Source organism: Natator depressus, chromosome 2, assembly GCF_965152275.1.
Source record: "Natator depressus isolate rNatDep1 chromosome 2, rNatDep2.hap1, whole genome shotgun sequence".
Lineage (NCBI taxonomy): Eukaryota > Metazoa > Chordata > Testudines > Cheloniidae > Natator > Natator depressus.
Window position 1 is genome coordinate 175,391,780 of NC_134235.1, and position 15,737 is coordinate 175,407,516.

Below are 15,737 nucleotides of genomic sequence, written 5' to 3' on the forward strand. Positions count from 1 at the left end.
CTGGATCTAGTGTTGATACCGTATGCTTACCAAGAAAGGGTATTTTATCCACGTACATTTTGTCTACCCTAGAGCTGAAGACAAAGAGAAGAGAATTGTATGTAGCACTTAACCTAAAATGCAGTTATACTCCAAAAAGTGATTGTCAGAATGGCATTGTGCAGTTCCCTTTCCTATTAAATGTGCTTAGTTTATCAGTGCAAAGATGTCCCCTTCCCCCAACTATCAGTTTTGCAAACTCAGCCAGGGATCTGAAGGTCAAATTGTGTTCCCTATGGCATGCACATCATTCTGCTCCACTTGTAGAGTGTTGTAAGTGTGGAGAAGGTGCCGCTGAGATGTACACTGTTATATTTTTGTCCCTTAAACTTAGTTATTGTGCAGGGTACATAGGTGTTTCCTGTGTGTCTGCCCAACCCAGCCTTGCAAGGGACATACCTTCCAGGAGAGGACTCCCTAATGCACGTCCCAGGCAGGGTAGGCTCCAGACGCTCTGTTTTCATTACCTCTTCTCACAGGTGGAAGGCTGTTTTGCCTTCCCACTGCAGTCTGTGTGAAATTGCCAAACAGCAGGGCAGGTCTATATGCAGTTCTTGTACCAGTTTTAACTCTGTTGATTTACACACTGATATAGTTAAAGTGGCACAATCCCTCTTCAGTTATACCTGCATAAAGGAGCTTATGTCAATATAGCTTAGTTCCATAAATGTACCAAAATAAGCTATTGTGCGATAAGCTCCTTTATACTGGTATTACTGTGCCCATTGGAGGGGAGTTGTGCTACTTTAACTAATTGGTTAAAAAAAGAGTGTGTAAATGAGCCCTAGATTCAAGAGGTCTGAATCAAAACAAAATGTATTTAAAAAAAACAGAGACAGATCAGATTTAAACATAGGAATCAGTCTACAGAACACATCTCGGGTATGTCTACACTGCAGTAAAACACCCACGGCTGGCCTGTGTCCGCTGACTTGAGCTCAGGCTGTGGGACTATAAATCTGCAGTGTAGATATCTGGGCTCAGGCTGGACATCTATACTGCAGTTTTAAAGCCACACAGTCTCAGCCCAAGTCAGCTGATATGAGCCAGCTGCGGGTGTTTTATTGTAATCTAGACATTCCGCTATTCTGGAATTCTGCAGAGCTCATCTAGATATGTTCCCTTTAGATTTAGCCAATATCACTATCTGGGCAATGAGTGTTACACATCCCTGTGTTTCCCCCATCTGGCCCTTTCAACCACCCTAAGTCATGTCACCTGGTTTTCTCTCCCCTGTCCGCAGCTTCCACGGTCCTTCATAGTATGTGACTATTTTTGACGTTAAGGGTGAGACAGAATTCGCTACCATAGCAGGAATGCTAGTTGAGATTATTTATACCAGCACTTCAACAATATATTTGTTCAGATGTATCACTTGGGGGAAAGTGTAATAGTTAGAGCTGGTGAAAAGCAGGACTTAATTGTCCTGAGAATTTTGTCCCAATTTTTAATCAAATTCTAAAATTCAAAGAAAAATTTGTTGAAAAAATTAGAATTTTGAAAAATTTCAGACACCTCTTGTAATAGCCTGAGTTCTCCATACAAAGGCTATTGTCCCCTATATCTTGTAACCTTTCCTCCTTCACATCTAGTTCCAGAGGAATTTCCCAGATACCTCTTTAAAATCTAGCATTTCAAATGTCCCCTTGATCAACTGCCCCTTACTCAACATAAAATAACGAAATGTTTGAATCTAGGTTTGTGTGTCAGTTGTCCCTGGCTAGAGGTGTGAGCCTGACTCAAGTTCAGTCTGTCTCTTAAAGCAACAGGATAACTATTTTTGTGTAGTTTCCTCTTGATAGCGTTTCTACTCACAAATCAAATATGAATTATTGACAGATCACAGCCAACTTGTCACATACATCTACAAGTAAGGGGTTTTCCAGATGAAAATGAGTTAACAATTCTGTTGATGTGAGAAAAGGAGTAGAATCCCATCTCAATCTCTTATAGCTTTATTGGATGTTCTGGCCAACAGAAGTAAAGACAGTGAAGTGAGTGGATGAGACTGAATAAACACAGGGAGTTGATTGATGGACTAGGAATTCTGTGTCATTGTTAGTCACTTTTGTGATCATAAATGCACTTTTAAAACCTCTTTCAGTTGTGTCGTGTAAAATGGAAATGCTGTTTCTGAGTGTCTGGGGACATTTCTGTATGTTAGAATGTTGGAGATGAAGGCCTGGTCTGCACCAGGAAATTAGGTTGGCATAACTATGTTACGCAGGATGTGAAAAATCTACAACCCTAAGTGATGCAGTTAAACCAACTTAACCCCTGGTGTAGACTCAGGCCACTGATCGGATCGGAGGGTAGTGATCGATCTATCAGGGATCAATTTATCGCGTCTCGGGTAGATGCGATAAATCGATCCCTGATCACTCTGCTGTCGACTCCGGAACTCCTCCACGGCGAGAGGCGGAAGCGGAGTCGACGGGGAGCGGTGGCTGTTGATCCTGCGCTGCGAGGACGCGAAGTAAGTGATTCTAAGTCGATCTAAGATACGTCGACTTCAGCTACGTTATTCTCGTAGCTGAAGTTGCATATCTTAGATCGATCCCCCACCCCAGTGTAGACCAGGCCTCAGGGATTTGGAGAACCTACGCCAACAGGAGAACCGCACCAGTGAAGGTAACATCTTCACTTAAGTGCTACAGCAGCACAGATGCATTGTTTTAAGCGCAGACAAGCCCAAAGACGCTGAAAAAGAGGTCCTGATGAGACTCTGTAATGAAAAATAAGAATTTCAGATGGTTTTATACCCTTGGGTCTTCTCCGTTGTGAGAAGCTTCTAAAAGTTACTTTTAAGAGCTGTGAAGTACTGTTGTCTAGAACTCTGCAAAAGTTCACATTTACATAAGCCTTGAATTCCATGGAACTTATTTAAAACATACATTTCATATCTCCTTAATCAAAAGATTCACTAGCAAACCTGCACAGATATGTGGTTTTGCTTCCAAAGCATGTGAAATTAAAGGTTTTTGCAGCTTGGTCTGGAAGTTGCCAAGTTTGACCTGGTTTCGACTGTGTTTTGCTGCGAGTTTTTGGATTCATTCAACCTCTAAGCACAGATTTGAAATTCAGATGTGCAGAAATTCAGAAACCTGAGAGAATGCTTACAAGAACCCCTGCAACGTGAAGCTGCTAAAATTTGCACAGCTCTCCTCATGACCCTTTATGTGCAGGTCATGAGAGCCAACTCAGTCTATTTTAAGCATTACCTACTGAACTAAGTAACTTTCACTCATCTTCATTACATCTTTGATATGGTCCCATAGGTCAGTGGTTCTCAACCAGGGGTCTGAGGCCCCTTGGGTGGCCACGAGCAGGTTTCGGGGGGGCTGCCAAGCAGGGCTAGCATTAGACTCTCTGGGGCCCAGGGCAGAAAGCCTGCCGCTTGGGGTTGGAGCCTGAGCCCCACCTCCTGAGACTGAAGCTAAAGCCTGAGCAATGTAGCTCTGCGGGATCTCCTGTGGCATGAGGCCCCCCAGGCAATTGGCCTGCTTGCTACCCCTAACGCCGGCCCTGGGCCTTTATATGCAGAAAACCCGTTATTGTGATGCAGGGGGGCTGTGGAGTTTTTATAGCATGTTGGATGGGCCTCAGAAGGGAAAAGGTTGAGAACCCCTGCCATAGGTACTGTACTGTTGAACATACAGGTATATGTCAGTTTATACACATATGTATTTATCCACATATGTTTATTAAATGTAAGAAATAATGCTATGGGCAGGATTTTCAGAACCACCTGAATGACTTAGGAGCACAAGTCCCATTGACTTTCTGTGGGATTTGTGCTCCTAAGTCATTTCTGCGTTTGAAAAGTCAACCTTGTATAATTATAGAGCTACGTGATTAACATGCCAGTGATAATAACTGTCTTTAGACTGTGAGCTCTTTAGGCCATGGACCATCTCCTTGGTCTGTATTTATGCAGTGCTCAGTACAATGGGGTGCTGGTCCATGACTGGGGCTTCTAGGCAGTATGGTAATGCGAATGAATAATAATAATGACGTTGATGGCTTTTGTGTAGATATTTATAGTGTAAACTCTTTATCTTTTTCACAGAATCATGTAAACCCAGCAATGGATTTTACACAAACTCCTCCAGGAATGCTAGCCCTTGACAACATGCTGTACTTTGCCAAACACCACCAGGATGCATATATCCGGGTAAGGGTTCTTTCCCACTTCACACATTTTAGTTTCACAGCTCTCACAGATTATTTCATATTTTTAAATCATAATTCCAGGAAAACAGATGGGATCCTGACATCACAAAGAGTAATTAACAACTGAACAGAAAGCCACAGGGCACAGAACACCACCGCTTTCTGTGAAAGCTTTACGTGAATGCGCCACTATTGTATGTCTGATTCAACTAGTATTAATGGCCTTTGTTTTGTAGAGTGACCTGCAAAGGAAGGGGGAAAATAAGTTTATGCCTTGTGTTATGTATGAAGTAAAATCTGAAAGATTCTGTAAAAAATATGCAGATTTTCTTTCTTTTTTTCCCTCAAGAAGCAGAATTCTCTGTCCTGCTCCAGTCAATTAACCCTGCCAAAAACTGACCTTAGCTCCCCAGGTAAAGATTCCTCTAGTGTCTGTCTAATACGCCTTGTCAACTGACCTTATCAACAGTGTCCTAGGGATTAAGGCACTCCTGCTAGGAAGCTATTGGAAATGATGTATTTCATCTGGACACAGGGAGAGCCGAAGTATGATTCACTCTGCACGCTCCGCTCCCGCCCCCCCAGTTCCTGCCCACTCCTACTCTTAATTAGTTATTCTAAAGACAGTTTGATAGCAATGAGTTATATGTTGTTTCCTTATGTATAGAGGCGTTGAACAGACAATAATCTCAGCATGTGGACATTCTGCTCTTTATATTCCTGAAACTGAATATTTTCCCCTCTATAAGCCTACCTACTATAAGTGAGTGGAGGATGAGAAAATCAATACAGCGGAAGTCCAGAAAGTCATTAAGTATTCCTGAGATAGTTGGCACAGCTAAATGGCATAATTGCAGAGAAGAAAAGACCTATTTAAAGAAGACTAAATACAAGAAGAAAAACAATAGGCATATATATCATTGTTAGTTTAAAAAAAATTCTAAGAGGAATATGAAATATGTTACGTGGAAAGCTCCATTTAAAAGTGAATTTTAAAGTGTATTCATTAACCTACAGCTTTGCATAAAACAGAATAATACCAAAGCCTTGAGAGGTTTGCAAAGGGCATGCTGACATCTAGTCCAATGATGACCCATAAGCAGAATGTCACTATAATAGGAGACAATAAGAGCTGCCCTTTAAAGACCTCTCTCTCTCAGCCTAGATCTAATGTGGCCATTAAAGAATGCAGCAGTAACATGGAGTGCAATGAATATTAAACTCAGTACAAAAAAAAAAAAACTGAAACATTATTACATATTAGAAAGTCAGTTTTGAAAGAAACAGAACTCTATGCAATTAAAAAATTAAAATGCGGCAGGCTTGGGCTGCAGGGCTGTTTAATTGCAGTGTAGATGTCTGGGCTTGTGCTGGAGCCCAGGCTCTAGGACCCTGCGAGGTGGGAGGGTCCCAGAGCTTGGGCTGCAACCCGAGCCGGAATAGCTACACCACAATTAAACACCCCTGCAGCCTGAGCCCCATCAGGTGGCAGGAGCCAGCTGTGGGTGTCTAGCTGCAGTGCAGATATACCCTTCGTTGTGACAAACTGCATGAGAGCTATGGACAAAGACACCATGGGTAAGGGAGGCAGGGCTGCTCTGATAAGAACATGTGACTGCTGAAGCTATTGATGCACACATCTTGAGGGTGAGTCTGGATTTCTTTTTCCCATGACTGTCCTTCTGTCTTTCTTCATACCCTTAAGGCAGCTTATGTTGACCTAACTATGTAAGTGTCTACACTTCAATTTCACTCCCGCCAACGTAACTGCTCTGCTACGTCTACTTAATAACTCCACCTCCACGAGCGGTGTAGAGTCAAAGTCAGTGTAGTTTGGTTGACAAAGTGTCCATGTAGACACTGCGTTGCTTATGTCGACTGTTTCTGGCTTTTTAGGAACTATCCCACCATGCCCCACACTGACAGTACAATCAATAGGAAGTGCTCCTGGTGAGGATGTGCACCTCTGACACAAGGAGCAAAGTGTAGACACGCACAAGTGATGTAATTACTGTGTCAGCGGTATGCTGATGTAAATTAGATCGACTTAATTTTGTAGTGTAGACATGGCCTAAGAGGGAACAATTAAGATTTGTAGGTATTGTGGAAGGTTTTGGTGGAGATACTTGAAGGAGATAAAAGGGTGGAGGCCTAGTGAGCTTAATAAAAAATGGCCTTCAAAGTTTAGGGGATTACGTGGCAAAAGACCTGGTGACAAGGCTGTTAGAAGGAGATTGGGGGGGATAGTTAACTCTGTATCTTAAAAGAAGAAAGAAAACAGTGTTGTGGAAATTCTGAAATAGAAATAATTAAAAACAAATAAAGCTGAACAACCTTCCCCTCCTGCCTTTTGATTCCTTTCCTCCTTCTTCTCTTTTTTTGCTGGCTACAGTTCAGCAAGACACTTCTCTCTATAATAGAATGTGTTCTTTTGTTTATACAACTCTGTTCCTCCTCTACCCCAGTCAGTTTTTCAACTAGTTGTGGGTTTTTCATTTGGACATTTACGTTAATTGTCATTGAATTTCACTGCCTGTTTACCATTTAATGTGATTGGAGGGCCTCTTGAGAAAAATGTTGTTTAGTATAAAGAAAGCACAGTTGTCTCTAATTATATGGTTTCCTTGCTACCTTCTGTAGGTTTAAAAAAAAAAAAAAAGTTTGTTACGGAATTAGCATTTCTCCTTTTTTTTTTCTTTTGGTTAACTAATGGCTTTGGTGATATCAGTGACTTCAGTAAAGTACACAGCAGTTTTTCATGTTCCACTTACAAAATCCATTGCAGTTCTTAGAGGCTCCGCTTTTAAAAGGTGCAGTCATGTAATATATGGTATTCACTGATGGAAGTAATACTGAATCTTTGAAAGAAATTAAAGAACTTTTAACATTCAAAAGGAAAAATTGGCAGTTTCCCAAGTTGCATAATTAAAGGACAGTTCATAGTGTGTAATTAAAGTTAACAGTGAAGCAAGTGATTGGAATAAAGCTTTGTGACAGATAATCTTTTTTTTCTGTTCTTATAGAGCAGACAAGTTCCTCCCCACCCAACCCAAAACACCTCAGCAGCAATTTCTAATAATTTTTTTACAATAAAATTAAGTTACCATTTAAACATATACTATGCAGTACAGGGATTTTCCATTAGAATGACATTTTCCTGTAACTAACTTGCAGTACTATGGAGCTGAAACTTTCCTCACTGTAAAAAGTGGCCCCCGGAAAAGCCTTTTTTTGTGTGGTTATAATCTCTTGTACTTCCTCATTGCTTTGTCTAGGATCTGTTGAAACAGATTTTTAATGGCCCACAGCTGGGCAGATATTACCAGTACCAGTGAGAGACTCGGGTACAGTATGCTTAATGCACAGTAATTTATTTGACAAAGAATCACACAAGCAGTTAAGATTACATAGCAAACATCTTCCCCCCAGTAAGCCTCAGCGCCTACAAGCATAAACCCTCAGTAACTCTGTTGGCCTTACACAGTATCCTGACTGGCAAACAAAGCAGGTATATCTACCAATTCTAGATGGAGACTTTTTCTCTTCTCTTCTGTCCCCTTTCAGGTACTTGATCTGTCAAGGGTCCCTCGAAGCAGGTATTGGTTACCCTGACGACCTCTGGTTCTAAAGTCCCACAAATGTCCCTCGAGGTGGGATCTCGGTTACCCCGATGACTTCTGTCCCACAGTCTCAAACCTCTTCAGATGTTAATTGGGGAACACTAACTTAGCTAATTTACTGTGCTTAGCATATATACCCTTTTGTTCTCAAAGGAGTCTCATGTTCCAAAAATATGCTGTGTGGGCGTTTATTACTGGTATATTCTAATTAATATTTTGGAAGGAGGGGCTGCAGAACAGACCCAAACCAAAGCTCAATCAACACTTACCCTCTCATCAATCATTCACTTAGGCTCTTAGCATGATGTCATCCAGAAAGGGTCATTTTGACCCATGTCAGCTCGCACCAAGCCCACTGATTGCATGATTTTATGTCTTCTTTACTTTGTGAGCTGGTCCCCCTTGGCTGATATTCCAAAGTTCAATGTTGAAACATACACGCAGCTTGAGCCATTATTAACCTTTCAAATGCAGTTTCAGCAATTCCAGTAATTTTTCACATCACTCATCTAATGCTAAGACAATTCAGCTCCCAGAATCCTCTAGCAAGTTCAGATGTACCAAGTCATACCAAACTCATGTTTACCACATTCATTCACATCAGTCACAGAAATTCATAATAATTTGGCCCAACAGGATCTATAGCACAAGGCTTTTTTATTTGAAATCCATGAGTTTTTTTTTAACAAGATACAATTAGGAGTGAACTATATAGCTTTGTATCTGACTTACTTTGTTTTTGTGTATGTGCATGCTTGGATACTTATATTGATGTAACGAATGGAGTGTCCATTTCACTAGTCTATCCCTGGAGATTAATGGAACCAGAATGGTTCTAGATGTTTATAGGAGATTCTAGTCTCCTGTATTTGTGAGCTAGTAGAATATGAAGGTTGTTGTTGTTCATCACTGATATGTTGGGTTCTAAATGACTCATTCCCATAGATCATCTTCACAGATCACCTTGGTATACTGATGACCTGCAACAGATGCAAACGTGGGAGGGAGCATAGAGTGTTGCTGCTGGTCATTGTTCTCCCAAGCCAAGTCAAATGCAACATGTTGTGGCTGTTATGCAGGCAAAGAAGGGTTCTCATCTCTGTGATTCTCATCTAGTTCTTCTGTTCTGGGTGATGTACAACTCAATGAATTCTTTGTATTTTTTCTTGGCTGTGTTCAGTCAGATTCTGATGGGTCTTGCTGTTTTCCTGGGGTCAGATTGTGTCTGGTGGAGACAAATATATCTCCATTGACCTTGAGTTTCAACTAGTTTTGCTAGTGGTGGGACCTTAGTGGTGCTATTTGTGAGTTGGAACCATGTTTCTCCTGTTTAGTAAAATCAAATGAGGAGGTATTGAGTCCATTATTGTTTGAAATCATGAATGTGTTCTTGAGTAAAGGCAAAATACCAGGTAACTCTGGCATCACTGAATTTCCCAGATTCTTATCAATCAGATTTTTAGCCTATGTGTCATATAAATACTGCACTGGTCAAATTGGCTGATGATCTCCAATTTGGGATGGACAAAGGAAAGCTGTCCACACTGATTCATTTAGGTCTCTTGCCATCCTTTGATGCCATTGACCACAAGGTGGTATTGATTTGACTAGCAGCTCTGGCTGGAGAGACTCGCAGTAGACTGAGATCACAGTGGATTTCATTTACTATCTTTTAGATAGTCTGTGATGATGTTCTGTCTTGTTTTCAATAATATATGTCGTGTTCTCAGACTCTTATGATGGCTTATGTCTGAAAGTAAAATAAATATTGTAAATATCGTATTGGCAACTTTTTCAAATTTGTCACGTGGATCCATTTATAGATGAAGGATGAGATTGTCAGCTGTTGTAAATGCCCAAGCCGCCATTGAAGTCACTGGACTTGAGCCAATTCACAGCAGCTGAGAGTTTGACCACATGTGTATAATCAAAATGCTGCTGGGTGCACTTTCCTCCCCTGAGACTATTTGGTGATTATTATTACTTACTTTAGTTGTGACCTCTTTACTGCTCTACCAAGAGTAAAAAACAACAGAAGAGCAAGGGAACATGCCTCATGTGTGGAATAGTTCAAATACTCCAAATTCTCCAGGTATTTTTTTTCAGCTATCCCTCTGCATTAGAATTAACCTCAATAAGTTTTCTATATGAGGGGTTCTCGGCCTTTCTTTTCCTGAGCCCCCCATAACGTGCTATAAAAATTCCATGGCCCACCTGTGCCACAAAACTGTTTTTCTGCATATAAAAGCCAGGTTCAGTATTAGGGGGTAGCAAGCAGGGCAATTGCCTGGGGCCCCACTAGGGTTGCTAACTTTCTAATCACACAAAACAGAACATCCCTGCACTGCCCCTGCTCTTCCCCTTCTTTGAGGCTTCCACCCCTTTTCCAAGCTCCGCCCCCGCTCCATTCCCCCTCCCTCTGTTGCTCACTCTTCCACACCCTCACTCACTTTCACCGGCCTGGGGCAGAGGGTTGGGGTGTGGAAGGGGGTATGGACTCTGGGCTGGGGGTGCAGACTCTGGGGTGGGGCTGGGGATGAGGGGTTTGAGATGCAGGAGAGGGTTCTGGGCTGGGGAAGGGGTGTGGTGGTGGGGGGTGAGGGCTCTGGCTGGAGGTGGAGCCAGGGATGAGGGGGTTGCAGTGTAGGAGTGGGCTTTGGGCTGGGCCACGGGTTTGGGGTGGGGATGGGGTGCAGGGTCCTGGCGGCATTTACCACGGCTCAGAGGAAGCATCCGCCAGGTCCCTCCAACCTCTAGGCACATTGGTGACCAGGCGTTCCGGTCGAAAACTGGATGCCTGGTAACTCTAGGCCCCACACCACATGGGGCGCTATGAAGCTAAGGTGCTCTGACTTGAGCTTGAGGCCCAGGTGATGGGACTGGGGCCATGTGGCTTTGGCTTTCTGCCCTGAGCCCCAGTGAGTCTAATGCCAGCCCTGCTTGGTGGATCCCCTGAAACTTGCTCGCAGCCCCCCAGAGGGCCTCGGACCCCTGGTTGAGAACTGCTGTTCTGTATGTTAGTTCACAGGGCCCATCTGACCATGTCTCTGAGAATTGCTAGCCAGTAGTTTAAAAACTACTGACCAGGTGGGAAAGCAATAGCGCAAACCATTTTTAGTCCCTGTGACTGTTAGTCAATAGGATTATGTCCGGTAATCCAAAGGCGTAATATACTGCTATACACTTACATATGTATACAGGTATACACTTTACTGGCAGGCAGTTTCTTCAGCTACTACCTTTCTTTTTTCATCTTTGAGCCTTCAGAAATTTTGGAGGAGGAGGAGGTGTCGTTTCTGAGCCACAAGATGCAGATGAACATTGCTGGCATTCTGTGAAGATCATTCATAACTTCAATGGGTTGAGTCACAGTCAGACTGTGTATTTTATAACCCATACATTTGTTGTATAGGAGGCTTCCTACACATCCTTCCACCAATTCACAAAAGTCTCCTTGTGCCTACTCATTCTATCCTGATCAGAACAAGTTGTCCACCATATAGTTTGAGCATTTTTGAAGTAAAATTTAATCTGATTCCTGTAATCCTATTTCCCCCCCAAAAATGATTGGAAAAGGATATAATTTTTTTCCATTTTGTTAAAGCCAATAAGAAAAGTGAGCTTTGTTGCATTTGTTTTTCTAATATATACAGCCTATTATCCAGGTCATTGGTTCCCAACCATTTTTATTTTATTGTTGCCTTCTCTCATTATTTTATTTCTCCATTTTCTTTTGCCTGTTCTCCCTCTCCCCTACGCCTTGTCTTTATTTTATTTTCTGTTCCTTTTTATTTCTTACTCTCTTTTTCTGTTCTTTCACGTATCTTACTCTTTTCACATCTTACACTCCTCCCCCTCAATAGCTCTGTTACCCCTCCTTGTTCCCTCACTTACCAGAAGGCTGCATATTTCTGAGGGTTGGGAACAGCCATTTGTGTCTGCAAGATTGAGTTGAGTTCTGTGGGAGCTGAGAACAGCTTGGGCTGCTGATTAAACTTGTGGCCCAATACATGGGAGCTGCCAGCTAAATTAAGTCCTGGTCCACAGCTCGCTGAATTTGATGGGAGTCTTTGGATCAGGTCCTTCGGGTGCCATAATGGGAGCATGGAAAGAAGATAGGTGGCTTTTTTGGAGCCACCTACTACTGTTTCTGCAGAGGTTTGTGGTGTGTATGTGTAGGATATGGGGTCGTGTAGCTTTTATCATTCACTCTGACCCTCTCCTCTGCCCTGTGCACCATCTTATCCTCTGGTGCTATGTAGCAGCCCACCCCACAGGTGTGAAACACTGATTTAGGCCAGCAGTTCTCAAACTTCATTGCACCATGACCCCCTTCTGACAACAAAAATTATGACATGACCCTGGGTGGAGGGAGAGGGTGTGTGGAGCCAGAGTTGGAGCCCTGTTGCCCCAGGCAGATGGGGGCGGGGGCCCGGCAGAGCCTGAGCCCTGCTGCCCTTGACTGAAGCCTTTGGGCTTCGGCCTGGGCAGCAGGGCTCAGGCTTTGGCTTCAGCCCTGGGGCCCAGTGAGTCTAATGCTGGCCCTGGCAACCCCATTAAAATGGTGTCATGACCCACTTTGGGGTCCTTACCCACAGTTTGAGAAGCACTGATTTAGACATTTCTAATGTCCATATCACAGTGTTGGGGTGCAGAAGCTTGGAGTGTGGGAGGGGGCTGGGGTAAGGGGTTGGGGTGTGTGGGGGATATGGGCTCTGGGCTGGGGGGGTGCAGGTTTTGTGGTAGGGTTGAGGATGAGGAGTTTGGGGTGCAGGAGGGAGTTCCAGCCTGGGACCAAGGGATTTGGAGTGCAGGACGGGGCTCAGGTCTGGGGCAAGGGATTGAGGTGCAGGAGGGGGTGAAGGCTCTGGATGGAGTGCAGGCTCTGGGGCAGAGGGGTTCAGGATGCAGGGGGTTTGGGTGTGGAGGGGTGAGGCTTTCAGCTGGGGGTATGGGCTCTAGAGTGGGGCCAGGGATGAAGGCATGCAGGATGGAGTTCAGGGGTGAGGCAGGGGGTTGGGTTTCGGGAGGAGGTTGCAGGCTTGAGCTCAGGGCTGAGGCAGGGGTTTGGGGTGCGGGAAGGGTTGCGGGGTGCAGACTTTGGGAGGGCGTTTGGGTGCTGGGAGGGGGCTCTGGGCTGGGGCAGGGAGTTGGGGTGCAGGAGCGAGTGCAGGCTCTGGGTGGCACTTACCTCAGGCAGCCCCTGGGAAGCTGCCCGCACGTCCGGCTTCTAGGCAGAGGGGCAGCCAGGGGGCTCTGCATGGTGCCAAGTCTGCAGGTGTCATCCTCACAGCTCCCATTCCGGTTCCTGGCCAATGGGAACTGCAGAGCCAGTGCTCAGTGTGAGGGCGGCATGCGGAGCCCCCGGGGTTCCTGTACACCTAGGAGCTGAACATGCCAGCAGCTTCCAAGGAGCCGCGCGGAACCAGGTAGGGAGCCTGCCTGTGCCACCAACTGGACTTTTAACTGCCCCGTCAGTGGTGCTGACCAGAGCCACCAGATCCCTTTTCAACTGGGAATTCTGGTCAAAAAACAGACACCTGGCAACCCTATCTTCAATACTGGGGGAAGGAGGAATCTCTGGCTCCAACTATTGTTTCAGTGGCTCCAGGGGGGAAGAGGAGACACTGCATGGCGTTGCAAAGGCCCTCCTCCAACCACCAGTAGTACCCTCAGCACCTGCAGGAAGTAAAGAGAGGCTCTGTTCCTATTTCCCAAGGTGAAGTGGTGGATGGACCTCCTGTTTATTGTGAAACTTTCCTTAGAGTGATTTGGTTTGGTTGGAAGAGGTCAAAGGGAGGCGCAAAAGCAGGGCCACCACACCAGATGGGCAGCAGGGGCACGTGCTACAAGCCAGGCAGGAGTCGAACCTGCAATCTCCTGATCCGTAGTCAGTCGCGTTATCCATTGTGCTTCACTACAAAAGGAATTTACTGTTCATGTACATTTGGCAGGAATAATGTCAAGGCAGCATCAAAGGCTCTGAAATTGGACTGCATGCCATGCTGTTGGCACTACAGTCCGACAAGCAGAAAGGTTCTTTCGGTCTGGAATTATTCACTGTGCAGCACTGTCCATGAGGAACAATTGCAGGTACATCCCAGATTAGCATCTAATATTGCAGTATTTGATTTTATTATACTGCGTATCCATTGCTCAGTACAAAACAATATGAAGAACTTCCTAATTTTCAGGCGCCAAACTAAACATTCCAAACAAAACACAATTATGGAGAAAACCCCCACTAAGTTACTAAGGTTGCAAGGTCAAACACTCAAAAGGAAGGAAATACCAGATTTAAGGTATTCAGATATGTTCAACTTTAATTTTGACTCCTGGTGCACATGCATTATGGTCCAGTCTTCAGTTACATGATCACGTATTTTATTTTTTCCACAGGACTGCTTCACATTGTTTCATGGCTGGCTAACCATATTGGTGGTTTGACAGCTCTTCCTGTGAGCAGCAGACTACAGGACACCCCTCAGTTGGATATTCTGCACCCAACTTCCCTATGTGGTGATCCATCACAGACTTATCACCCATGGCCCTTAACTTGATCCAGTAGTTAAACCTTAGCTTCCTTTTAGTAAAGGCAAGGTTTTTCAGCTGAGTTCCTTATATCAGAGAGATTATTTCCCTTAGGGCTGATCAGCCTCTCTCTGATCCTGCCATTTGAATAAGATGTCCAAACTCCTCTGGCCTACCACTCCAAGCTCCTCCTTCCCTGGATGATAGGCAGTGATCCAAATCCCTTTGCCTGGGAGTAGTAATTTTTTTGTTTTGTCCTGCAAAGCTGTAGTTGTTCCACAGAAGGCTGGAGAAGAAAGATGGGGGGCTGAGGAACGGGGAGGCAAAAGGAGCAACATGGGAAGGTGGAAGGAAAACAAATAGATAACAGAGGTAGGAGGAGAGGTTACCGAGACAACACAAGAGGAAGATGGTTAGAAGGACAGTGGGATGTATGTAAAGGAAAATGACAATAAAAGCTTTGGGAGCAAAGGCAGAGTGGAGAAAGGGAAAGACAGAAATCCTATCTTCCCATAATAGGGCCTCTTATCCAGCACAAGCAGGAAAAGCTACTTCCAGACAAGGCAATTAAGGCATCTGGACATGGCAGGAATGATAGAGAAGTTCATTGTACATAACCAATGGTAAGAAAATGCAAAGCAGAAGAAAAGATAAACGTCATGTTTCTTTTAGCATTCAAATACTTCCAGATTGCTTCTATGGGATCTGGTGAGGGTTATTATCTTAGCCAACATCTCCTTTTCATGTTTGCCTGTCACAAACTGCAAGAAAAGTAGGGCTTGGCTATATTATTGTACAACAAGTGTAGAGAAATATTCATAGTTAATAGTGCCATGAGGCCTGTCAAAGCATCTATGTTGGGATTTATTGTATTACTGTAGCTGTAATGAATCTTTTAGTCCTTCACTCTGTATCTCATTCCCAGTCATAATGAATCTCTGTGGTATTAGCAAACCTATAGCTCAGTGCAGGAATCTAAGAAATACCACCAACAATTTGCTTTGGAGCAATATTCTTTGAGCCAATGTCATCCTTAATGTGTGAACTAGGGGACTGGCTAAATTTATTTCTTAACATTGAAGGAAAATATTTGGCTGCCAGTTTCTTCCTTCTATATTTTGATGGTGGAAATCATGAAGGCAATACCCATCTTTATAACTTTGTTCTCAGTTATTAATAAAAAGTCAATTGAAAACATATAAGCTGCTTGCCTCGTCTAGGTCAACGTTATGTTATGATCAGATATGAAAAATGTGTGTCTGCCCAATATTGAGGGACCGTATCATGCTCCAATGGCATGATAGTCAATGAAGGATCACCAAGGAATGATGTAAAGTTTCCAGCAACAGTTAAGTAAAACTTTTGTTTCCTGTT

General features: G+C 43.8%; 1 protein-coding gene across 5 annotated transcripts in view; it reads left to right on the forward strand.

Annotated features, from left to right (window-relative positions):
* ELMO1 (engulfment and cell motility 1) overlaps positions 1 to 15,737 on the forward strand; it is a 418,423-nt gene that overhangs the window by 197,664 nt on the left and 205,022 nt on the right. For all 5 annotated transcript variants that reach the window (XM_074945335.1, XM_074945337.1, XM_074945338.1 and 2 more), the window contains one exon: positions 4,109 to 4,213. In XM_074945335.1, the coding sequence (XP_074801436.1) occupies positions 4,109 to 4,213 (105 nt within the window). The remainder of the gene's footprint in view (positions 1 to 4,108; positions 4,214 to 15,737) is intronic.